The sequence below is a fragment of the Lissotriton helveticus genome, chromosome 11 (genome assembly GCF_964261635.1).
Source record: "Lissotriton helveticus chromosome 11, aLisHel1.1, whole genome shotgun sequence".
NCBI lineage: Eukaryota > Metazoa > Chordata > Amphibia > Caudata > Salamandridae > Lissotriton > Lissotriton helveticus.
Window position 1 is genome coordinate 1,171,278,298 of NC_136072.1, and position 26,507 is coordinate 1,171,304,804.

The 26,507-nt window shown below is 54.4% G+C and overlaps 1 protein-coding gene across 5 annotated transcripts in view; it reads right to left on the bottom strand.

Annotated features, from left to right (window-relative positions):
- SFSWAP (splicing factor SWAP) overlaps positions 1-26,507 on the bottom strand; it is a 579,257-nt gene that overhangs the window by 280,147 nt on the left and 272,603 nt on the right. For all 5 annotated transcript variants that reach the window (XM_078667992.1, XM_078667991.1, XM_078667989.1 and 2 more), the window contains exon 12: positions 2,761-2,991. In XM_078667992.1, the coding sequence (XP_078524118.1) occupies positions 2,761-2,991 (231 nt within the window). The remainder of the gene's footprint in view (positions 1-2,760; positions 2,992-26,507) is intronic.

The following is a 26,507-nucleotide window of genomic DNA, read 5'->3' on the forward strand; positions in this document are numbered from 1 at the left end:
TGTTCCATATGACGCCCTGATTCTTAACCTAATCCTTGGAAAGAGGGGCCATGCCCAGTTCCTCAGGCCACCACAAATTAAAGGCGAGAGGAGATGGTTGGTTAAAAATTAAGATTTCGGTCTTCGCTAGATTGAGTTTCAAGAAATTGAGGTCCATCCAGGCCTCAATATTCCGGAAACATACTTTAAGGGGATCAAAGGTGGCAGCAGATACATCATTAAAGGTGAACAGTAGCTGGGTGTCATCAGCGTATGATGTAATTTTGATCACAGTTTTCGAGATCATTTCGGCCAGCGGGGTTAAGTATACATTAAAAAGAAACGGGCTCAGAGCCGAGCCCTGCGGTACACCCCATTTGAGTGGTTTGACAGGAGACATATACGGGTGGGTCCGGACCGGTTGTTTGCGGCCAGAGAGGAAAGAAGTTAGCCACGTCAATACGGTACCCTGGACTTCTATGGACTTTAGGTGGTTCAGGAGAATAGGATGGAAGACGGTGTCAAATGCTGCAGACAAGTCTAATAGCACGAACACGACTTGCAACCTCCATCTAAAGCCCAGCGTATCGACTCCGCCATTTCAATTAGGGCTGGATCCATACTATATCCGAAGCGAAACCCAGATTGGGAGTCAGGAGAAGGCCCCTAGCCTCAATAAAACCGACCAATGGACTAGCTTCTGTAAGACCTTTGCCGGGGCGGGTAATAAAGCACTAACCTTTGGTCCCACGATGGTTTGGTGAGTCAAGTCCAGAATTCTCCTTGTCCAACCTCAGAAAGGTAGCCCAGCCTCCTCTGGGCTTTAACGGGCGCAGACGGGACCAGGCTTTGCCCTACAGCAGCCACGTCCACGTCCACGCGCGTCCCACGCTGCGGGAGCCCTGGAGATTACTTAAGCGCCTCCTGGCGCGTCGTGGTGGTGATGGCGGCGCGACGGCCGCATTGCAGGCTGGGACTTGTGGTCCGGTCCCCCTTTTGCAGGTAAGGCACAAGTGGCGGCAATCAGTAGTAAGAAACTGCTCCTGTGTTGTGGGAGCCTGGGAGATTACTTCAGCTCCTCCTGACACGTCATGGTGGAGTTGGTGGCGTTTGTGGCGTTTGCGGGCTGGGACATGTGGTCCGGTCTCCCTGTTGCAGGTAAGGCACAAGTGGCGGCAACCGGCAGTAAGAAACGGCTCCCGCGCTGCAGGGGACCTGGAGATTACTTAAGCGCCTCCTGGTGCGTCATGGTGGCGTATCGGAAGCGTTGTGGGCTGGGACTTGTGGTTGGGTCCATCTATTGCAGGTAAGGCAAAAGTGGCGGTAAACAGTAGTAAGAAACTGCTCCTGTGCTGTGGGAGCCTGGGAGATTACTTCAGCTACTCCTGGCACGTCGTGGTGGCGTTTGCTGGCTGGGACATGTGGTCAGGTCCTCTCGTTGCAGGTACAACTCTATGACTATGTATTTCACCTGTATTATTGACGCTACTGACCAGCTATGCACACTTTTAACTGTTATATTTTTATTATTGATTTGCTGTACTAATTTGCTCCCTCATGTACCTACCCCTCCCACTTATTATGTTTAAATTCACTCGCTTGTTGGTATTCCCGGCTTTGTAAAGCGCTCTGATATCTGCAAAGATCTTGTTCGCGCTATATAAAACTTTCAAAATAAATAAATAAATAAATACGGCACAAGTGGCGGCAAACGGCAGTAAGAAACGGCTCCCGCCCTGCAGGGGGCCTGGAGATTACTTAAGCGCCTCCTGGTGGCGTAACGGAAGCGTTGTGGGCTGGGACTTGTGGTTGGGTCCACCTATTGCAGGTAAGGCACAAGTGGCGGTAAACGGCAGTAAGAAACGGCTCCTGCGCTGCGGGAGCCGTAGAGAGTGGTGGCGTTCGTGGCATAACAGTCGCGTTACAGGCTGGGACTTGTGGTCCGGTCCCCCCGTTGCAGGTAAGGCACAAGTGGCGGCAAACGGCAGTAAGAAACTGATCCATTTGATTTATGGTTGATAAGCGCTTGCAAAGTAAAATGAAGTAGATACTATCCTGCTAGAGTCTGGAATACTTACAAGCCCACAGCCTCGGCTGAAGCTCGGCTATGGATGGACCTCAACAACTCCAAGAAACACAACGTCAGAAATGCAGCTTTAAGACCGAATAGAAAATAAGTTGAACTTATCGAACAATGTTTTAATGAGATGCAATCAGAAAGCAGCTATCTAATGAAACTCCTTTTCAATCAGAAAATAGTACAAACAAACGGGGGCATGCACAGGAAGTGTATCCTGAAGAAAAGTATAATAAAACAAGTGACAGCCCAAAGATGGCACTGCGGATACGATTTTTTGTATTTTGCACAAAAAAAATTAAATAGTTAAAGAATACTATTGCAACTTCTGAAAACGTATGGCTGGATGTGGTTTTTGTACTGCATGTGTCTAGCCAAAGCTAGTCGAGTGCTGTACAACATTTGTAAATATCTAACAAGTACCATGGAAGAAATGTCACAAAACCTAAGGAGAAGTTCACTTTGGGTTCCCCACAAGTCAATACCCCGGACTACAGAAATTTGTAGACAGTTGTTTTTAAGGTAACCCTTTTAAGACTATGAAGGGCCATAAAGTATAAAAGGCTACACAGGATAAAATAAATAGCTGCTTAGAGCACACCGCGAGAGATGTGAACGAGCAGACTGTGGAATCAGCCCTTCTGGCATGAAACAAATTGCACGGTTTGGTGACTAGCTGTCATGTTTTGCTTGAAGTTCTTTACCTTGCTTGGCTTCGATCTCCTCTGGAGTCAACTGTGGTTTTTTTTCTTCCACGACTACAGGCACTGCAGCAGCAACAGGGTGGCTGTTTGATGAACCGCTGGTCCCATTCTGCTCTTCTTGGCCCTCCTCTTCGTCTTCGCTGTCATCATACAGCTTGACGCGGTTCTTCTCTAGTGGAAGCATATCGTTCTCTTTGGCCCTGATTGCAAAGCTTATTGGAGCAAACGATACTAAAGAAAGGAAAGAACAAAGAAATATAAATTAAACTAGGAATCATGGAAAAAATACTTGAAACAAAATAATCAATGCCAAGAAGTACATTTTATAGGGACATTATGCAGTTATGTATGCAGTTAATTACAAAGCGATTTGCTAGAAGGCAAGCAAATGAACGTGATTTACCATCAGTACTTGGATGCTCAAGATAAGAGGATTACACTTTCAGCATCAGGAAAGGATTGTCCACCAAACTTCCAATCCACGGTTATCACCAACATACATCAACACAGCAAAGCAATTGAGATCTTGTGAGGTACGACGACCACCTACCGCAACACCACAAGCAGAAGGATCAGAAGCTGTATGACGACCACCTGCCGCAACACCACAAGCAGAAGGATCAGAAGCTGTACGACGACCACCTGCAGCCAACACCACAAGCAGAAGGTACAGTAGCTGTTCGACGACCACCTGCAGCCAACACCACAAGCAGAAGGATCAGAAGCTGTTCGACGACCACCTGCAGCCAACACCATGACTAGTAGGGCCAGAAGCTGTACGACGACCACCTGCAGCCAACACCACAAGCAGAAGGACCAGAAGCTGGACGACGGCCACCTGTAGCCAACACCACAAGCAGAAGCACCAGAAGCTGGACGACGACCACCTACAGCCAACACCACCAGCAGAAGGACCAGAAGCTGGACGACGACCACCTGCAGCCAACACCACAAGCAGAAGGACCAGAAGCTGTACGAAGATAATCTGCAGCCAACACCACAAGCAAAAAGACCAGAAGCTGGACGAAGGCCACCTGTAGCCAACACCACAACCAGAAGGACCAGAAGCTGGACGACGACCACCTGCAGCCAACACCACAAGCAGAAGGACCAGAAGCTGTACGACGACCACCTGCAGCCAACACCACAAGCAGAAGGACCAGAAGCTGTACGAGGACCACCAGCCGCCAACACCACAAGCAGAAGGACCAGAAGCTGTACGAAGATAACCTGCAGCCAACACCACAAGCAAAAGGACCAGAAGCTGTACTACGACCTCCTGCAGCCAACAGCACAAAGCAGAAGGACCAGAAGCTGTACGACAGGGGTCTCCAAACCGGTCCTGGAGGGCCGGACCCATGCCAGATTTTTTGGATATCCCCATTGAGATACATGTAGTTATTTTAAAAATCTGGCATGGATCCGGCCCTCCAGGACCGGTTTGGAGACCCCTGCTGTACGACAACCACCTGCAGCCAACACCACAAGCAGAAGGACCAGAAGCTGTACGACGACCACCTGCAGCCAACACCACAAGCAGAAGGACCAGAAGCTGTACGACGACCACCTGCAGCCAACACCACAAGCAGAAGGACCAGAAGATGGACGACGGCCACCTGCAGCCAACACCACAAGCAGAAGGACCAGAAGCTGGACGACTGCCACCTGTAGCCAACACCGCGACCAGTAGGGCCAAAAGCTGTACGACGACCACCTGCAGCCAACACCACAAGCAGAAGGACCAGAAGCTGGACGACGGCCACCTGTAGCAAACACCGCGACCAGTAGGGCCAGAAGCTGTACGACGACCAACTGCAGCCAACACCACCAGCAGAAGAACCAGAAGCTGGACGACGACCAACTGCATCCAACACCACAAGCAGAAGGACCAGAAGCTGTACTACGACCACCTGCAGCCAACACCACAAGCAGAAGGACCATAAGCTGTACGACGACCACCTGCAGCCAACACCACAAGCAGAAGGACCAGAAGCGGTACGACGACCACCTGCAGCTAACACCACAAGCAGAAGGACCAGAAGCTGTACGATGACCACCTGCAGCCAACACCACCAGCAGAAGGACCAGAAGCTGTACGACAACCACCTGCAGCCCGCACCACAAGCAGAAGGACCAGAAGCTGTACGACGGCCACCTGCAGCCACCACCACAAGCAGAAGGACCAGAAGTTGTACTCTCAATATCGAACGAGAAAAAGGTGAAGCTGAAGGTCCTGTGGTTGGGCAGAAGGATGAGACAAAGCAGGACTATGTTCTAACCTACACATGTGCTTTATAGGGCTCTTGCTACTGCACTGACGGGCTGTTGTCCAAGAGCTGAAAGTAGCACGTCTTACTTTTGTCAAAAGGCTAAAGGATGTGTTTTGAACCCCTGCCTGCAGATGTTAGCTGAGTCTCAGTCGAGAGTGCTTAGCTCACTAGAAGACTTTACTTGTTTTAAGGAGACATCCTGCATAAACATAAGGTTCTGATTGGTATAATGTGCACTGCAAACTGGGTCAAATGAGCAGGACAGCTCCCTTGAAAGATGTTACATTTAGGCACAGAATAACACATACTACTGGTCCTATCCGTGGCAGTGGGGGAATACAAGGGCATTAGATTGTCTATGCTTACACAACAGACCTCTCTCTGCACTGCTGCCCACCTTGACTTAAGGCACGAGCGTCCGCATCAGGTGTCCTGCCAGCAGCTCATGCTGTACTACCAAACGCTGACCTTTCATTAAAGTTTTATAGCTCTTTTGTCCAGCCACTACAAGTTAAACAAACCCTGCACTAACATAGGCAATATGATAATTAAAAAAAGCTTCATAATTAAGGAAGTGAAGTAGAAAGTAAATAATAATTTTCAAGGCTCTAAAAGGAGTAGGTGGTTGAGACAGTGCACACAAGAGAGCAGCGCTACAAGAGACCAGGGGCCACAGGATAGTATTTCCTGCACTGAAGTCAGAGAGTTTCTTTTTCACGTCTCAGCGCGTCCTTCAATTAAAATAATCTCGGAGTTACTGCATGTTTTGCTGACAAAAGTGGAAACAGAGGTAATTACTGCCCTATGGTTTTGAGTCCTGTTTTCTGCAGCCTATGAATTTTGAGTTGATGTATGTGTTGAAGAAATGAAAAATGCATGGCTAGGTGAAACTTACAAGTGTGTGCAAATGGAGGCCAGTAGACCCTAGGTGTCATGGGAGAGATTACAAGGGGCACTGCTCAACTCAACCAACGAAGGTATTTAAGAAGGAGGTAAGCCAGTAAATCACTGCTAGAGACTTGAAGGGGCAAGTAACCAATTCAAAGAAACCAGAGACATGGCTGGATGCTAGAACTGAGTCATAAAGCAGATCACGATAGACTGGCGGGTCAGCAGAAGATGGACAGGAAAGCTAAGAGTGGGCAAATAACTGACAGAAGAAAATAGAGCCTGGTGTTTTAGAAGCATGAAAGGTCCAGTAGAGGTAAGAAGCGGGCAATTCAGGATAAACATGAACAGGAGAAAAGAGGCAACAGGGTTTTTCTAGCACTAGTAAAGGAGGGCAGAAGCATATCAATTTAATAAGTGACAAATCACTATAGGGAGAAGAGAGGCCAGATCATGTAGATCAGGGAATGACTCGTACCTTCCTGCACTGAGCTAGTTTTCAACATGGGCTGATGCGGCTACAAAGAGGGGAAAGAAGACCGATGGGATACAGAGACCCCGAAGTATATAGACAGCAGAAATAAAACAAGCACTGGCAAGGGGTATAGGTCTCACCATTCAATCATGTCACCCCACCTTCTGGTGGTCAATGCTTTTTGCAAGTGCTAATCCAAAAAAAAAAAAAAACCAATCTTCTGGTTCGGACTCCAAGCCTTTTGATTTTGTTAATACCCATCTTATTTTGCTATGGTTTTTTAAACATTTGCTGCTGGAGCTGCCGGACTCTCACATATAATAATTTTTTTAAACTGGCTAAACCCATTATATTTTTGGTTATCAAAAAGCACACATTGCAGCATATCAGTATGTCCACTGAACGCCTCCTAGAACTAGAAATGACAGGTTTCTGGGTTCTATGAAAAGTAGTAGGCTCATATGGAAGGGTGACGACAGCAAGCTAACATGACAGGCTGATTCACTCTAGAGCTGAGTGGGCACCAACCTACCACGTGCTTTGTCTCTCACCCGCGCTAGTGTAGGGTACCAGTCTGCCTACGGTCTGAGCAATGACTTGACGAGGGGTCACCCCAGTGCTGTTCATTCACTTTGGGAGCTTGAGGGGCCGGAGCCTTCTCTGATTTATCCCCGCTAGGTGAATGCTGTATGGCTGCCCATATGATTTAATGCCAATCAAAATTATAATTAGTGTGTGTCTCTCTCACATCGCCACGGGACCCATAACACAACAGGACATCAGTGGTCATCCAGCATAACATGAAAAAGCGTAAGTGCTTTAGCGCCCCACAAAAGGGTACCCTGTGCTGTATAAACACTACCATACAATGCATATTGTGCACCCCTTGGAATATGGTACTCCAGGCAAATAGCTTGGAACTGGAAATTCTGCGGCCTATGGAACGATGTGGAAAGGCCAGTGACACCTCTTTTAGCAAGGAGTGGTGGATTACAGCTACAACTAGGGCCTGGGCCTGTTCTAGATAATACAGGCGACTGAACAATCTAGCAAAAGAATCCCCACTGCAAAGGGGCAGAGCTTTCTTAAACTGAGCTGATAATCTGTTCCTGGTGTGAACCCTTCAGGTGGTGCATGAATCAAGAGTACGTCATCCTGGCGATCACGATGCCGACAACAGACGCGTAGTCGACCGACGCTACCTACCGACGCGTAAGGGTACGGATGAGAAAAAATTCTCTGGATCCAGTCTGACGCCAGGGGGTAATTCTAAGGTAAGGAATATATAACTAATCGTCTTTCAGATAGAAGTGCCACTGAGAATCCGCACGTGCCCCACTTAATGCACCCTGCTTGGCCACACAAGAAGCAGGCTCTGTATCAACCATGCAAGTAAGCTGCACAGAGTGTCAAAACAGAAGGCCTACGGGCACAAAAGTGGCAGCACACTACACAAATATCACATACAATACAGTAACACAAAGCAGTAATAGAAGAGTTAACACAACAGGGTTATCTGAATGCAAGCATTGAGTTTTTTTTATGGTTTTGAATTTCATGGTGAAAGAGGATGGCAACCATTATAAAACTCGAATTTACAATTTAAGAGGTGAAACCTTGCTTCAAGGACAATCAGCCATAAACCCTTAGCCAAAAAATAGGACGCAAAATTAGACAGGGACTCAATATCTACAAGAATGATCTTAAATACCATAAAGTGTTTCCCAGAAGCATTTGTGGTGCTTGTCATTTATTTAATTTGTCTATGGTAAAGTGGCTTACTTGCTAGTTGTCTTACTAAAATCTGCTTAGCTGTCAATTGTCTCAAATAAAAAACTGGTCACTAACACTGCAATGCATATCGTTGTGCAACCCGCCTCTTAACTGCATCAACGCGGTGCAGATTTCCGCGCTGCGCTGCAATTTTCAAAATCCCGCGGTTCATGACAAGCTCAGCTCGTCATGAGCGTACGCGAGGTGTACCTCATGACGAGCTGAGCTCGTCATCAGCGTGGAAGGGGTTAATACCTCAACAACTTTCTGACCAAATATACAAGTCATATGATGTTAGACAGAATTAAATCTGTCATTGCAGTATGACAACTTCAGTCCCGGCCAGAACTCTGATACCATCTAATTTAGAACAAAACACGCATTATTTTCAGTTAAAACATCGCCCGAGGCGAAAAGGTGCGTCCTCGTCAGTCTGTGGACACTTCAGATACTTCATATCAAATCTCCCAGAGATTGTAAAGAATGAAAAGTTATTTGGGCTGATCCCAAACCACCATTCATTCTATTTTGCTGTAGCTTTCAGCCACAGAAAACCTACTGAACAGAGCGACACCACTAAACCTACAAAGAAGACATTACGTAATAAAATCTTTTTTTTTGGTTTCGGTTACATTTTTCAGTAGGTTACCATATTGATTTTGCAAAAAGATGGGCTTCAAAGAGCTGAGCTTACATTTTTCCTGGACAGTTCGGCCTGTGAACCAGTCCAGATGTCTGTATGTCCGAGTTGACGAAGGACTCTCAAAGGACCGTTCACTAAGAACCAGCAATCCATACGGCAGGCTGCTAAACGATGGTGCCAGCCGTCAATATGCAAGGCACTTCCCAATACTGCGGAAGGTGGCACACACACCTATTGTAGCGCGGTTACTCGCTGTAACCTTATTTCATCTACACAATGGTTGTGCGGGTGTGTTACTGTAAGCGTTCCTGTGGTTCTAGTGTGGAGTGGTGCACGAGCTGTGGTTGGAAGCCGCAGCAGCTCAATGCACCCTAGGTTGTGCTTGCCACCACCGGTATGGCTTCCGCTCACTGAATACAGAAACTGCAAAAAACGTCCTTCTGCTTACGTGCTGTTCCTGCACCGCACAATACACTGATCTACAAAAGGGAAATGAAGACACAGTTTCAATACCTGAAAAGTATGTTTGAAGACTGCCACTCCAAACCAGTCCTTCCAATTTTTTGCCAAAGGGGGGATGAAAGCCCAAATGGAAGAGAAGAGAACTGAACTGTTTATTTTTGTAAGGTTGAAAGGGAGAGGGCCATCAGAATCGACTGGCATGAGTTACTTCACCCTCAGAGTAGGGGTGAGTTGCGAGTGGGGCGCTGCTGGAATCCATTTCCTGTGGAAAGGGTTGATTACATACCTGAACAGGGTGCTGGTCTCTGCGGCATCAAATTCCTTATTTGGAAACTTCCCACTTCTTGGCAATATTCACCTTTTTTAGGTCTCGCGACCTATCGATGCGCGCATGCGCATCGAGCGGAGCGAGAATTCAAGTGGCGAAAATCTTCATGAAACCACCAGCTTTTTGCTGGCGGTTTTCATGAAGTTCACGTGAACCACGTGTTCAAACATGAACGCGCATCAGCCTCCCTCCATTTGCCGCACAGCACATCAAAGGGCTTCGCCCAGCGTGCGCTCTGCGGCTTCTCCTCCCCTAATTGAATCATGGCCGGCCGCAGGCCGGCCGTACTTTCAGTTTCCCGCTCTGCATTTGGCTTCTCCTCCCCTAATTGAATCATGGCCGGCCGTACTTTGTTTCCCGCTCTGCATTTTTGTTGTTGAATACTTGTTATGCTACTTTGTTGTCTCTGCGCCGATTACTTAACAAAAATTATCACAGAGGTAAAACAAGGTTAGAAACTGACATTTCCCAAGCTAAGTTTTCAGCTCTTCCGAAATCAGCAAAACTGTCAGTTTGCAGATACTGAAACGCAGAGCTCGTCCTCTCAAGGCAGTCACTTTGGAAACAGTCTCTGTCTCTGCCTGAGTACAAGGTCTCATTCTATATTTAGCACCAGACAAGTGGCAGAAATATACATACACACGCAGGGCGACTGTGACTCAGCATTCAAAAGGTATAAACATAAACACACTTGTTACTAAGGCTACTGGCTCGGTCACAAATGCCTTCAAGTTCAAGCTTCGTCGGTGTTGTAACTGCTAATTCACTCCAACCCCCACTGACTCCCCCCACCCGCCTTTGAGTCTCCCGGCAGCGGTATTTCTAAGTCTCCCCGGAAACTCAGACTAAAGGCACGGAAATATACCAAACTACTCAAGTAGCGGAGGACTTACTATTCAACTCTAATCTTAGAACACTCGGGGAAGGGAAGTGTTTGGGAGCACTGCATGCAGTACTTTCGGCAAATGGCGAGATTGTTTTCTGTCTCCACCACGCAAAAGCAACAAAGGGGAGAAACACATTGGTTGCTAGCAGATAAGAGATAGCAGCATATCCGGTTTGAAAATGTTGAATAGCATTTCTACAGCACACCGCACTGTGGTGTGTGTCTAGGTGTTCAAATAATAAGTGCTGTTATCCAACCCAAAAGTAGTCGATCACCCTCGAAAAGATAACAAGCATTGGCATTGCCAATAGGTCTCGCTTGTGGGACCTTATAAGTATTTAGTTTTGCAGCACAATATCCGATTATGCAACAAGGATATTGTGCTGCAAAACTAAATACTTATAAGGTCCCGCAAGCGAGACCTATTGGCAATGCCAATGCTTGTTATATATAAATTGTGCTCTGATTTAAAACGTTCTTCAATAAAAGTTTTTATAGAATTTAATTTATGAGGTGAAAATTTGTACCACCAGACACCAAAATATGTAGTTTTCTGCTGAGGACAAGAAGCGTAATGTTGATGTCGTCCGGCTGAAAACTCGCAGCCCTTACTTGGAGTCTAGACTAGGAGTGGGGGAATCCTGAGCCCACTTTACGTCAAGCGTTTATTCCAAGGGCAGGCACTGTGGAGCATTGACCGTGTGGGTGCTCAAATCAGCCTTTCCTCGAATCTCCTTCCCCTCAAGGTCGAAGAAGACTGAACACCGAGACCTGAGTGAGCAGCACGAGGGACGAGAGCTCACCTCCTATATCACTGTAGGATGGCGGGTCTGAAGGGTGACTTCTCATGCCAGCCGCTTGGATTCCGGCTCCAAGTGGTTTGGTCGCCCCTGTCCTCTAGTGACTGGCCCTTGGGCCTTTTCTGTGTCTATATGGCCCCGCTGGTGCTCTTCACTTTTGCGTCTACTCAATCCGGGCCCTAAATGTCTTTCCTTCTGGTTATAATTGGGCCAGTTCTGCAGCTACTCGGCTTGTCCGCTCCCCTCATGGACCTGTCTCTAGGACCGGTGATGCTGGTCCATCCTGCCGCTGCTTAGCTTGTCCGTTCCCCTCATGGACCCTTGACCTCCGATGCTGGTCTATCCTGCCGCTGATCGGCTTGTCCGTTCCCCTCAAGGAGAGGTCTTTAGCCCTTTGCTCTCTGGACCTCCGTTGCTGGTCTATCCTGCTGCTGCTCAGCTTGTCCGTTCCCCTCATGGACCCTTGACCTCCGATGCTGGTCTATCCTGCTGCTGCTCAGCTTGTCCGTTCCCCTCATGGACCCTTGACCTCCGATGCTGGTCTATCCTGCCGCTGATCGGCTTGTCCGTTCCCCTCAAGGAGAGGTCTTTAGCCCTTTGCTCTCTGGACCTCCGTTGCTGGTCTATCCTGCCGCTGCTCGGCTTGTCCGGTCCCCTCAGGCCCTTGACCGCTGATGCTGGTCCATCCTGCTACTGCTCAGCCCATCCGTCCCACTCATGGACCTGTCTCTAGGTCTTTGCTCCCTTGGCCACTGATCCTGCTCTATTCTCCCACTGCTCAGCTCGTACGCCCCCCTCAAGTACCCATGGTAACTGATCCTGGTCTATTCTCCTGCTGCTCAGCTCGTACGCCCCCCACATGTACACTTGGCCGCTGATCCTGGTCTATTCTCCCGCTGCTCAGCCCGTACGCTCCCCTCATGGACCGGTCTCTAGGTCTTTGCTCCCTTGGCCGCTGATCCTGGTCTATTCTCCCACTGCTCAGCTCGTACGCTCCCCTCATGTACCCTTGGCTGCTGATCCTGGTCTATTCTCCCGCTGCTCAGCTTGTACGCTCCCCTCCCCTCATGTACCCATGGTAACTGATCCTGGTCTATTCTCCTGCTGCTCAGCTCGTACGCTCCCCTCATGTACACTATGCCGCTGATCCTGGTCTATTCTCCCGCTGCTCAGCTCGTACACCCCCCTCGTGTACCCATGGTAACTGATCCTGGTCTATTCTCCTGCTGCTCAGCTCGTACGCTCCCCTCATGCACACTTGGCCGCTGATCCTGGTCTATTCTCCCGCTGCTCAGCTCGTACACCCCCCTCATGTACCCATGGTAACTGATCCTGGTCTATTCTCCCGCTGCTCAGCTCGTACGCCCCCCTCGTGTACCCATGGTAACTGATCCTGGTCTATTCTCCTGCTGCTCAGCTCGTACGCTCCCCTCATGCACACTTGGCCGCTGATCCTGGTCTATTCTCCCGCTGCTCAGCTCGTACACCCCCCTCATGTACCCATGGTAACTGATCCTGGTCTATTCTCCTGCTGCTCAGCTCGTACGCCCCCCTCATGTACACTTGGCCGCTTATACTGGTCTATTCTCCCGCTGCTCAGCTCGTACGCTCCCCTCATGGCCGGTCTCTAGGTCTTTGCTCCCTTGGCCGCTGATCCTGGTCTATTCTCCCACTGCTCAGCTCGTACGCTACCCTCATGTACCCATGGTAACTGATCCTGGTCTATTCTCCTGCTGCTCAGCTCGTACGCTCCCCTCATGTACCCTTGGGAGCTGATCCTGGTCTATTGTCCTACTGCTCAGCTCATACGCCCCTCTCATGTACACTTGGCTGCTGATCCTGGTCTATCCTGCCGCTGTTCAGCTCGTCCGTCCCCCTTATGTACCCATGGTCGCTGATCCTGGTCTATTCTCCTGCTGCTCAGCTCGTACGCTCCCCTCATGTACACTTGGCCGCTGATCCTGGTCTATTCTCCCGCTGCTCAGCTCGTACGCTCCCCTCATGGACCTCCCTTGGCCGCTGATCCTGGTCTATTCTCCCGCTGCTCAGCTCGTTATGCCCCCTTCATGTACCCTCGGCTGCTGATCCTGGTCTATTTTCCCACTGCTCAGCTCATACCTCCCCCTCCAGTACCCTTGACGGCTGATCGTGGTCTATTCTCCCACTGCTCAGCTCGTCCGTCCCCCTCATGGACCGGTCTCTAGGTCTTTGCTCCCGTGGCTGCTGATCCTGGCCTATTCTCCTGCTGCTCAGCTCATATGCCCCCCTCCAGTACCCATGGTAACTGATCCTGGTCTATTCTCCCGCTGCTCAGCTCGTCCGTCCCACTCATGGACCGATCTCTAGGTCTTTGCTCCCGTGGCTGCTGATCCTGGTCTATTCTCCCACTGCTCAGATCGTACGCCCCCCTCATGGACCGGTCTCTAGGTCTTTGCTCCCGTGGCTGCTGATCCTGGTCTATTCTCCCACTGCTCAGATCGTCCGCCCCCCTCATGGACCGGTCTCTAGGTCTTTGCTCCCGTGGCTGCTGATCCAGGCCTATTCTCCCGCTGCTCAGCTCGTCCGCCCCCCTCATGGACCGGTCTCTAGGTCTTTGCTCCCGTGGCTGCTGATCCTGGTCTATTCTCCCACTGCTCAGCTCGTACGCCCCCCTCATGGACCGATCTCTAGGTCTTTGCTCCCGTGGCTGCTGATCCTGGTCTATTCTCCCACTGCTCAGATCGTACGCCCCCCTCATGGACCGGTCTCTAGGTCTTTGCTCCCGTGGCTGCTGATCCAGGCCTATTCTCCCGCTGCTCAGCTCGTCCGCCCCCCTCATGGACCGGTCTCTAGGTCTTTGCTCCCGTGGCTGCTGATCCTGGCCTATTCTCCCGCTGCTCAGCTCGTCCGCCCCCCTCATGGACCGGTCTCTAGGTCTTTGCTCCCGTGGCTGCTGATCCAGGCCTATTCTCCCGCTGCTCAGCTCGTCCGTCCCACTCATGGACCGGTCTCTAGGTCTTTGCTCCCGTGGCTGCTGATCCTGGCCTATTCTCCCGCTGCTCAGCTCGTCCGTCCCACTCATGGACCGATCTCTAGGTCTTTGCTCCCGTGGCTGCTGATCCTGGTCTATTCTCCCACTGCTCAGATCGTACGCCCCCCTCATGGACCGGTCTCTAGGTCTTTGCTCCCGTGGCTGCTGATCCAGGCCTATTCTCCCGCTGCTCAGCTCGTCCGTCCCACTCATGGACCGATCTCTAGGTCTTTGCTCCCGTGGCTGCTGATCCTGGTCTATTCTCCCACTGCTCAGATCGTACGCCCCCCTCATGGACCGGTCTCTAGGTCTTTGCTCCCGTGGCTGCTGATCCAGGCCTATTCTCCCGCTGCTCAGCTTGTCCGTCCCACTCATGGACCGGTCTCTAGGTCTTTGCTCCCGTGGCTGCTGATCCTGGTCTATTCTCCCACTGCTCAGATCGTACGCCCCCCTCATGGACCGGTCTCTAGGTCTTTGCTCCCGTAGCTGCTGATCCTGGCCTATTCTCCCGCTGCTCAGCTCGTCCGCCCCCCTCATGGACCGGTCTCTAGGTCTTTGCTCCCGTGGCTGCTGATCCTGGTCTATTCTCCCACTGCTCAGATCGTACGCCCCCCTCATGGACCGATCTCTAGGTCTTTGCTCCCGTGGCTGCTGATCCTGGTCTATTCTCCCACTGCTCAGATCGTACGCCCCCCTCATGGACCGGTCTCTAGGTCTTTGCTCCCGTGGCTGCTGATCCAGGCCTATTCTCCCGCTGCTCAGCTCGTCCGCCCCCCTCATGGACCGGTCTCTAGGTCTTTGCTCCCGTGGCTGCTGATCCTGGTCTATTCTCCCGCTGCTCAGCTCGTCCGCCCCCCTCATGGACCGGTCTCTAGGTCTTTGCTCCCGTGGCTGCTGATCCTGGTCTATTCTCCCACTGCTCAGATCGTACGCCCCCCTCATGGACCGATCTCTAGGTCTTTGCTCCCGTGGCTGCTGATCCTGGTCTATTCTCCCGCTGCTCAGCTCGTCCGCCCCCCTCATGGACCGGTCTCTAGGTCTTTGCTCCCGTGGCTGCTGATCCAGGCCTATTCTCCCGCTGCTCAGCTCGTCCGTCCCACTCATGGACCGATCTCTAGGTCTTTGCTCCCGTGGCTGCTGATCCAGGCCTATTCTCCCGCTGCTCAGCTCGTCCGTCCCACTCATGGACCGATCTCTAGGTCTTTGCTCCCGTGGCTGCTGATCCAGGCCTATTCTCCCGCTGCTCAGCTCGTCCGCCCCCACTCATGGACCGGTCTCGAGGTCTTTGCTCCCGTGGCTGCTGATCCAGGCCTATTCTCCCGCTGCTCAGCTCGTACGCTCCCCTCATGGACCTCCCTTGGCCGCTGATCCTGGTCTATTCTCCCGCTGCTCAGCTCGTTATGCCCCCTTCATGTACCCTCGGCTGCTGATCCTGGTCTATTTTCCCACTGCTCAGCTCATACCTCCCCCTCCAGTACCCTTGACGGCTGATCGTGGTCTATTCTCCCGCTGCTCAGCTCGTCCGTCCCCCTCATGGACCGGTCTCTAGGTCTTTGCTCCCGTGGCTGCTGATCCTGGCCTATTCTCCTGCTGCTCAGCTCATATGCCCCCCTCCAGTACCCATGGTAACTGATCCTGGTCTATTCTCCCGCTGCTCAGCTCGTCCGTCCCACTCATGGACCGATCTCTAGGTCTTTGCTCCCGTGGCTGCTGATCCTGGTCTATTCTCCCACTGCTCAGATCGTACGCCCCCCTCATGGACCGGTCTCTAGGTCTTTGCTCCCGTGGCTGCTGATCCTGGTCTATTCTCCCACTGCTCAGATCGTCCGCCCCCCTCATGGACCGGTCTCTAGGTCTTTGCTCCCGTGGCTGCTGATCCAGGCCTATTCTCCCGCTGCTCAGCTCGTCCGCCCCCCTCATGGACCGGTCTCTAGGTCTTTGCTCCCGTGGCTGCTGATCCTGGTCTATTCTCCCACTGCTCAGCTCGTACGCCCCCCTCATGGACCGATCTCTAGGTCTTTGCTCCCGTGGCTGCTGATCCTGGTCTATTCTCCCACTGCTCAGATCGTACGCCCCCCTCATGGACCGGTCTCTAGGTCTTTGCTCCCGTGGCTGCTGATCCAGGCCTATTCTCCCGCTGCTCAGCTCGTCCGCCCCCCTCATGGACCGGTCTCTAGGTCTTTGCTCCCGTGGCTGCTGATCCTGGCCTATTCTCCCGCTGCTCAGCTCGTCCGCCCCCCTCATGGACCGGTCTCTAGGTCTTTGCTCCCGTGGCTGCTGATCCAGGCCTATTCTCCCGCTGCTCAGCTCGTCCGTCCCACTCATGGACCGGTCTCTAGGTCTTTGCTCCCGTGGCTGCTGATCCTGGCCTATTCTCCCGCTGCTCAGCTCGTCCGTCCCACTCATGGACCGATCTCTAGGTCTTTGCTCCCGTGGCTGCTGATCCTGGTCTATTCTCCCACTGCTCAGATCGTACGCCCCCCTCATGGACCGGTCTCTAGGTCTTTGCTCCCGTGGCTGCTGATCCAGGCCTATTCTCCCGCTGCTCAGCTCGTCCGTCCCACTCATGGACCGATCTCTAGGTCTTTGCTCCCGTGGCTGCTGATCCTGGTCTATTCTCCCACTGCTCAGATCGTACGCCCCCCTCATGGACCGGTCTCTAGGTCTTTGCTCCCGTGGCTGCTGATCCAGGCCTATTCTCCCGCTGCTCAGCTTGTCCGTCCCACTCATGGACCGGTCTCTAGGTCTTTGCTCCCGTGGCTGCTGATCCTGGTCTATTCTCCCACTGCTCAGATCGTACGCCCCCCTCATGGACCGGTCTCTAGGTCTTTGCTCCCGTAGCTGCTGATCCTGGCCTATTCTCCCGCTGCTCAGCTCGTCCGCCCCCCTCATGGACCGGTCTCTAGGTCTTTGCTCCCGTGGCTGCTGATCCTGGTCTATTCTCCCACTGCTCAGATCGTACGCCCCCCTCATGGACCGATCTCTAGGTCTTTGCTCCCGTGGCTGCTGATCCTGGTCTATTCTCCCACTGCTCAGATCGTACGCCCCCCTCATGGACCGGTCTCTAGGTCTTTGCTCCCGTGGCTGCTGATCCAGGCCTATTCTCCCGCTGCTCAGCTCGTCCGCCCCCCTCATGGACCGGTCTCTAGGTCTTTGCTCCCGTGGCTGCTGATCCTGGTCTATTCTCCCGCTGCTCAGCTCGTCCGCCCCCCTCATGGACCGGTCTCTAGGTCTTTGCTCCCGTGGCTGCTGATCCTGGTCTATTCTCCCACTGCTCAGATCGTACGCCCCCCTCATGGACCGATCTCTAGGTCTTTGCTCCCGTGGCTGCTGATCCTGGTCTATTCTCCCGCTGCTCAGCTCGTCCGCCCCCCTCATGGACCGGTCTCTAGGTCTTTGCTCCCGTGGCTGCTGATCCAGGCCTATTCTCCCGCTGCTCAGCTCGTCCGTCCCACTCATGGACCGATCTCTAGGTCTTTGCTCCCGTGGCTGCTGATCCAGGCCTATTCTCCCGCTGCTCAGCTCGTCCGCCCCCACTCATGGACCGGTCTCGAGGTCTTTGCTCCCGTGGCTGCTGATCCTGGTCTATTCTCCCACTGCTCAGCTCGTACGCCCCCCTCATGGACCGATCTCTAGGTCTTTGCTCCCGTGGCTGCTGATCCTGGTCTATTCTCCCACTGCTCAGATCGTACGCCCCCCTCATGGACCGGTCTCTAGGTCTTTGCTCCCGTGGCTGCTGATCCAGGCCTATTCTCCCGCTGCTCAGCTCGTCCGTCCCACTCATGGACCGATCTCTAGGTCTTTGCTCCCGTGGCTGCTGATCCTGGTCTATTCTCCCACTGCTCAGATCGTACGCCCCCCTCATGGACCGGTCTCTAGGTCTTTGCTCCCGTGGCTGCTGATCCAGGCCTATTCTCCCGCTGCTCAGCTTGTCCGTCCCACTCATGGACCGGTCTCTAGGTCTTTGCTCCCGTGGCTGCTGATCCTGGTCTATTCTCCCACTGCTCAGATCGTACGCCCCCCTCATGGACCGGTCTCTAGGTCTTTGCTCCCGTGGCTGCTGATCCTGGCCTATTCTCCCGCTGCTCAGCTCGTCCGCCCCCCTCATGGACCGGTCTCTAGGTCTTTGCTCCCGTGGCTGCTGATCCTGGTCTATTCTCCCACTGCTCAGATCGTACGCCCCCCTCATGGACCGATCTCTAGGTCTTTGCTCCCGTGGCTGCTGATCCTGGTCTATTCTCCCACTGCTCAGATCGTACGCCCCCCTCATGGACCGGTCTCTAGGTCTTTGCTCCCGTGGCTGCTGATCCAGGCCTATTCTCCCGCTGCTCAGCTCGTCCGCCCCCCTCATGGACCGGTCTCTAGGTCTTTGCTCCCGTGGCTGCTGATCCAGGCCTATTCTCCCGCTGCTCAGCTTGTCCGTCCCACTCATGGACCGATCTCTAGGTCTTTGCTCCCGTGGCTGCTGATCCTGGTCTATTCTCCCACTGCTCAGATCGTACGCCCCCCTCATGGACCGGTCTCTAGGTCTTTGCTCCCGTGGCTGCTGATCCTGGCCTATTCTCCCGCTGCTCAGCTCGTCCGTCCCCCTCATGGACCGGTCTCTAGGTCTTTGCTCCCGTGGCTGCTGATCCAGGCCTATTCTCCCGCTGCTCAGCTTGTCCGTCCCACTCATGGACCGATCTCTAGGTCTTTGCTCCCGTGGCTGCTGATCCTGGTCTATTCTCCCACTGCTCAGATCGTACGCCCCCCTCATGGACCGGTCTCTAGGTCTTTGCTCCCGTGGCTGCTGATCCTGGTCTATTCTCCCGCTGCTCAGCTCGTCCGTCCCACTCATGGACCGATCTCTAGGTCTTTGCTCCCGTGGCTGCTGATCCAGGCCTATTCTCCCGCTGCTCAGCTCGTCCGTCCCACTCATGGACCGATCTCTAGGTCTTTGCTCCCGTGGCTGCTGATCCTGGTCTATTCTCCCACTGCTCAGATCGTACGCCCCCCTCATGGACCGGTCTCTAGGTCCTTGCTCCCTTGGCAGCGGATCCTGGTCTATTCTCCTGCTGCTCAGCTCATATGCCCCCCTCCAGTACCCATGGTAACTGATCCTGGTCTATTCTCCCGCTGCTCAGCTCGTACGCCCCCCTCATGGACCGATCTCTAGGTCTTTGCTCCCGTGGCTGCTGATCCTGGTCTATTCTCCCGCTGCTCAGCTCATATGCCCCCCTCCAGTACCCATGGTAACTGATCCTGGTCTATTCTCCCGCTGCTCAGCTCGCCCGTCCTCCTCATGGACCGATCTCTAGGTCTTTGCTCCCTTGGCAGCGGATCCTGCTCTATTCTCCTGCTGCTCAGCTCATATGCCCCCCTCCAGTACCCATGGTAACTGATCCTGGTCTATTCTCCCGCTGCTCAGCTCGTCCGTCCCACTCATGGACCGATCTCTAGGTCTTTGCTCCCGTGGCTGCTGATCCTGGTCTATTCTTCCGCTGCTCAGCTCGTCCGCCCCCCTCATGGACCGATCTCTAGGTCTTTGCTCCCGTGGCTGCTGATCCAGGCCTATTCTCCCGCTGCTCAGCTCGTCCGTCCCACTCATGGACCGATCTCTAGGTCTTTGCTCCCGTGGCTGCTGATCCTGGTCTATTCTCCCACTGCTCAGATCGTACGCCCCCCTCATGGACCGGTCTCTAGGTCTTTGCTCCCGTGGCTGCTGATCCTGGTCTATTCTCCCGCTGCTCAGCTCGTCCGCCCCCCTCATGGACCGGTCTCTAGGTCTTTGCTCCCGTGGCTGCTGATCCTGGTCTATTCTCCCACTGCTCAGATCGTACGCCCCCCTCATGGACCGATCTCTAGGTCTTTGCTCCCGTGGCTGCTGATCCTGGTCTATTCTCCCACTGCTCAGATCGTCCGCCCCCCTCATGGACCGGTCTCTAGGTCTTTGCTCCCGTGGCTGCTGATCCTGGTCTATTCTCCCACTGCTCAGATCGTACGCCCCCCTCATGGACCGATCTCTAGGTCTTTGCTCCCGTGGCTGCTGATCCTGGTCTATTCTCCCACTGCTCAGATCGTACGCCCCCCTCATGGACCGGTCTCTAGGTCTTTGCTCCCGTGGCTGCTGATCCAGGCCTATTCTCCCGCTGCTCAGCTCGTCCGCCCCCCTCATGGACCGGTCTCTAGGTCTTTGCTCCCGTGGCTGCTGATCCTGGTCTATTCTCCCGCTGCTCAGCTCGTCCGCCCCCCTCATGGACCGGTCTCTAGGTCTTTGCTCCCGTGGCTGCTGATCCTGGTCTATTCTCCCACTGCTCAGATCGTACGCCCCCCTCATGGACCGATCTCTAGGTCTTTGCTCCCGTGGCTGCTGATCCTGGTCTATTCTCCCGCTGCTCAGCTCGTCCGCCCCCCTCATGGACCGGTCTCTAGGTCTTTGCTCCCGTGGCTGCTGATCCAGGCCTATTCTCCCGCTGCTCAGCTCGTCCGTCCCACTCATGGACCGATCTCTAGGTCTTTGCTCCCGTGGCTGCTGATCCAGGCCTATTCTCCCGCTGCTCAGCTCGTCCGCCCCCACTCATGGACCGGTCTCGAGGTCTTTGCTCCCGTGGCTGCTGATCCTGGTCTATTCTCCCACTGCTCAGCTCGTACGCCCCCCTCATGGACCGATCTCTAGGTCTTTGCTCCCGTGGCTGCTGATCCTGGTCTATTCTCCCACTGCTCAGATCGTACGCCCCCCTCATGGACCGGTCTCTAGGTCTTTGCTCCCGTGGCTGCTGATCCAGGCCTATTCTCCCGCTGCTCAGCTCGTCCGTCCCACTCATGGACCGATCTCTAGGTCTTTGCTCCCGTGGCTGCTGATCCTGGTCTATTCTCCCACTGCTCAGATCGTACGCCCCCCTCATGGACCGGTCTCTAGGTCTTTGCTCCCGTGGCTGCTGATCCAGGCCTATTCTCCCGCTGCTCAGCTTGTCCGTCCCACTCATGGACCGGTCTCTAGGTCTTTGCTCCCGTGGCTGCTGATCCTGGTCTATTCTCCCACTGCTCAGATCGTACGCCCCCCTCATGGACCGGTCTCTAGGTCTTTGCTCCCGTGGCTGCTGATCCTGGCCTATTCTCCCGCTGCTCAGCTCGTCCGCCCCCCTCATGGACCGGTCTCTAGGTCTTTGCTCCCGTGGCTGCTGATCCTGGTCTATTCTCCCACTGCTCAGATCGTACGCCCCCCTCATGGACCGATCTCTAGGTCTTTGCTCCCGTGGCTGCTGATCCTGGTCTATTCTCCCACTGCTCAGATCGTACGCCCCCCTCATGGACCGGTCTCTAGGTCTTTGCTCCCGTGGCTGCTGATCCAGGCCTATTCTCCCGCTGCTCAGCTCGTCCGCCCCCCTCATGGACCGGTCTCTAGGTCTTTGCTCCCGTGGCTGCTGATCCTGGTCTATTCTCCCGCTGCTCAGCTCGTCCGCCCCCCTCATGGACCGGTCTCTAGGTCTTTGCTCCCGTGGCTGCTGATCCTGGTCTATTCTCCCACTGCTCAGATCGTACGCCCCCCTCATGGACCGATCTCTAGGTCTTTGCTCCCGTGGCTGCTGATCCTGGTCTATTCTCCCACTGCTCAGATCGTACGCCCCCCTCATGGACCGGTCTCTAGGTCTTTGCTCCCGTGGCTGCTGATCCTGGTCTATTCTCCCACTGCTCAGCTCGTACGCCCCCCTCATGGACCGATCTCTAGGTCTTTGCTCCCGTGGCTGCTGATCCTGGTCTATTCTCCCACTGCTCAGATCGTACGCCCCCCTCATGGACCGGTCTCTAGGTCTTTGCTCCCGTGGCTGCTGATCCTGGTCTATTCTCCCACTGCTCAGATCGTACGCCCCCCTCATGGACCGGTCTCTAGGTCTTTGCTCCCGTGGCTGCTGATCCTGGCCTATTCTCCCGCTGCTCAGCTCGTCCGTCCCCCTCATGGACCGGTCTCTAGGTCTTTGCTCCCGTGGCTGCTGATCCAGGCCTATTCTCCCGCTGCTCAGCTTGTCCGTCCCACTCATGGACCGATCTCTAGGTCTTTGCTCCCGTGGCTGCTGATCCTGGTCTATTCTCCCACTGCTCAGATCGTACGCCCCCCTCATGGACCGGTCTCTAGGTCTTTGCTCCCGTGGCTGCTGATCCTGGCCTATTCTCCCGCTGCTCAGCTCGTCCGTCCCCCTCATGGACCGGTCTCTAGGTCTTTGCTCCCGTGGCTGCTGATCCAGGCCTATTCTCCCGCTGCTCAGCTTGTCCGTCCCACTCATGGACCGATCTCTAGGTCTTTGCTCCCGTGGCTGCTGATCCTGGTCTATTCTCCCACTGCTCAGATCGTACGCCCCCCTCATGGACCGGTCTCTAGGTCTTTGCTCCCGTGGCTGCTGATCCTGGTCTATTCTCCCGCTGCTCAGCTCGTCCGTCCCACTCATGGACCGATCTCTAGGTCTTTGCTCCCGTGGCTGCTGATCCAGGCCTATTCTCCCACTGCTCAGATCGTACGCCCCCCTCATGGACCGGTCTCTAGGTCCTTGCTCCCTTGGCAGCGGATCCTGGTCTATTCTCCTGCTGCTCAGCTCATATGCCCCCCTCCAGTACCCATGGTAACTGATCCTGGTCTATTCTCCCGCTGCTCAGCTCGTACGCCCCCCTCATGGACCGATCTCTAGGTCTTTGCTCCCGTGGCTGCTGATCCTGGTCTATTCTCCCGCTGCTCAGCTCATATGCCCCCCTCCAGTACCCATGGTAACTGATCCTGGTCTATTCTCCCGCTGCTCAGCTCGCCCGTCCTCCTCATGGACCGATCTCTAGGTCTTTGCTCCCTTGGCAGCGGATCCTGCTCTATTCTCCTGCTGCTCAGCTCATATGCCCCCCTCCAGTACCCATGGTAACTGATCCTGGTCTATTCTCCCGCTGCTCAGCTCGTCCGTCCCACTCATGGACCGATCTCTAGGTCTTTGCTCCCGTGGCTGCTGATCCTGGTCTATTCTTCCGCTGCTCAGCTCGTCCGCCCCCCTCATGGACCGATCTCTAGGTCTTTGCTCCCGTGGCTGCTGATCCAGGCCTATTCTCCCGCTGCTCAGCTCGTCCGTCCCACTCATGGACCGATCTCTAGGTCTTTGCTCCCGTGGCTGCTGATCCTGGTCTATTCTCCCACTGCTCAGATCGTACGCCCCCCTCATGGACCGGTCTCTAGGTCTTTGCTCCCGTGGCTGCTGATCCTGGTCTATTCTCCCGCTGCTCAGCTCGTCCGCCCCCCTCATGGACCGGTCTCTAGGTCTTTGCTCCCGTGGCTGCTGATCCTGGTCTATTCTCCCACTGCTCAGATCGTACGCCCCCCTCATGGACCGATCTCTAGGTCTTTGCTCCCGTGGCTGCTGATCCTGGTCTATTCTCCACCTGCTCAGATCGTACGCCCCCCTCATGGACCGATCTCTAGGTCTTTGCTCCCGTGGCTGCTGATCCTGGTCTATTCTCCCACTGCTCAGATCGTACGCCCCCCTCATGGACCGATCTCTAGGTCTTTGCTCCAGTGGCTGCTGATCCTGGTCTATTCTCCCACTGCTCAGATCGTACGCCCCCCTCATGGACCGGTCTCTAGGTCTTTGCTCCCGTGGCTGCTGATCCTGGTCTATTCTCCCACTGCTCAGATCGTCCGCCCCCCTCATGGACCGGTCTCTAGGTCTTTGCTCCCGTGGCTGCTGATCCAGGCCTATTCTCCCGCTGCTCAGCTCGACCGCCCCCCTCATGGACCGGTCTCTAGGTCTTTGCTCCCGTGGCTGCTGATCCTGGTCTATTCTCCCGCTGCTCAGCTCGTCCGCCCCCCTCATGGACCGGTCTCTAGGTCTTTGCTCCCGTGGCTGCTGATCCTGGTCTATTCTCCCGCTGCTCAGCTCGTCCGCCCCCCTCATGGACCGGTCTCTAGGTCTTTGCTCCCGTGGCTGCTGATCCTGGTCTATTCTCCCACTGCTCAGCTCGTACGCCCCCCTCATGGACCGATCTCTAGGTCTTTGCTCCCGTGGCTGCTGATCCTGGTCTATTCTCCCACTGCTCAGCTCGTACGCCCCCCTCATGGACCGATCTCTAGGTCTTTGCTCCCGTGGCTGCTGATCCTGGTCTATTCTCCCACTGCTCAGATCGTACGCCCCCCTCATGGACCGGTCTCTAGGTCTTTGCTCCCGTGGCTGCTGATCCAGGCCTATTCTCCCGCTGCTCAGCTCGTCCGCCCCCCTCATGGACCGGTCTCTAGGTCTTTGCTCCCGTGGCTGCTGATCCAGGCCTATTCTCCCGCTGCTCAGCTCGTCCGTCCCACTCATGGACCGGTCTCTAGGTCTTTGCTCCCGTGGCTGCTGATCCTGGCCTATTCTCCCGCTGCTCAGCTCGTCCGCCCCCCTCATGGACCGGTCTCTAGGTCTTTGCTCCCGTGGCTGCTGATCCAGGCCTATTCTCCCGCTGCTCAGCTCGTCCGTCCCACTCATGGACCGGTCTCTAGGTCTTTGCTCCCGTGGCTGCTGATCCTGGCCTATTCTCCCGCTGCTCAGCTCGTCCGTCCCACTCATGGACCGATCTCTAGGTCTTTGCTCCCGTGGCTGCTGATCCTGGTCTATTCTCCCACTGCTCAGATCGTACGCCCCCCTCATGGACCGGTCTCTAGGTCTTTGCTCCCATGGCTGCTGATCCAGGCCTATTCTCCCGCTGCTCAGCTCGTCCGCCCCCCTCATGGACCGGTCTCTAGGTCTTTGCTCCCGTGGCTGCTGATCCTGGTCTATTCTCCCACTGCTCAGATCGTACGCCCCCCTCATGGACCGATCTCTAGGTCTTTGCTCCCGTGGCTGCTGATCCTGGCCTATTCTCCCGCTGCTCAGCTCGTCCGTCCCACTCATGGACCGGTCTCTAGGTCTTTGCTCCCGTGGCTGCTGATCCTGGTCTATTCTCCCGCTGCTCAGCTTGTCTGTCCCCCTAATGGAGCTGTATCTGTAGCTCGCTCTCTCCCTCCTCCCATGGCCTTTGATCCTGGTCTATTCTCCCACTGCTCAGATCGTACGCCCCCCTCATGGACCGGTCTCTAGGTCTTTGCTCCCTTGGCAGCGGATCCTGGTCTATTCTCCTGCTGCTCAGCTCATATGCCCCCCTCCAGTACCCATGGTAACTGATCCTGGTCTATTCTCCCGCTGCTCAGCTCGTCCGTCCCACTCATGGACCGGTCTCTAGGTCTTTGCTCCCGTGGCTGCTGATCCTGGTCTATTCTCCCGCTGCTCAGATCGTACGCCCCCCTCATGGACCGGTCTCTAGGTCTTTGCTCCCGTGGCTGCTGATCCTGGTCTATTCTCCCGCTGCTCAGATCGTACGCCCCCCTCATGGACCGGTCTCTAGGTCTTTGCTCCCGTGGCTGCTGATCCTGGTCTATTCTCCCACTGCTCAGCTCGTACGCCCCCCTCATGGACCGGTCTCGAGGTCTTTGCTCCCGTGGCTGCTGATCCAGGTCTATTCTCCCGCTGCTCAGCTCGTCCGTCCCACTCATGGACCGATCTCTAGGTCTTTGCTCCCGTGGCTGCTGATCCAGGCCTATTCTCCCGCTGCTCAGCTCGTCCGCCCCCCTCATGGACCGGTCTCTAGGTCTTTGCTCCCGTGGCTGCTGATCCTGGCCTATTCTCCCGCTGCTCAGCTCGTCCGCCCCCCTCATGGACCGGTCTCTAGGTCTTTGCTCCCGTGGCTGCTGATCCTGGCCTATTCTCCCGCTGCTCAGATCGTACGCCCCCCTCATGGACCGGTCTCTAGGTCTTTGCTCCCGTGGCTGCTGATCCTGGTCTATTCTCCCGCTGCTCAGCTCGTCTGTCCCCCTAATGGAGCTGTATCTGTAGCTCGCTCTCTCCTCCCATGGCCTTTGATGCTTGTCTATTCTCAACCTCTGCCAAGCACCACACACCTAACGTTAAACTAACATACTTGAGTGTGCTGGTCCCCATCACCGTGCTGAAATGCGAAATCACGCATTTATAGCGCCTCAGTTGTCAAGCCAGTGCACTCTAGCACCACTGTGACTGGGCAAACTAAGCTGGCTGGGCGTGGTCCCACCCACGCTGCTTGTGGCAGGCTTGGGGAGCGGGCTGGCTCGGATCCCTCTCTGCGGCTACAATGCAACGTTGACAATCAGCAAACACAGAAGTTTCACGGACGTCGCAATATTTCTGAAGGTGTAAGGTGTTTTAACATTTCTTTAT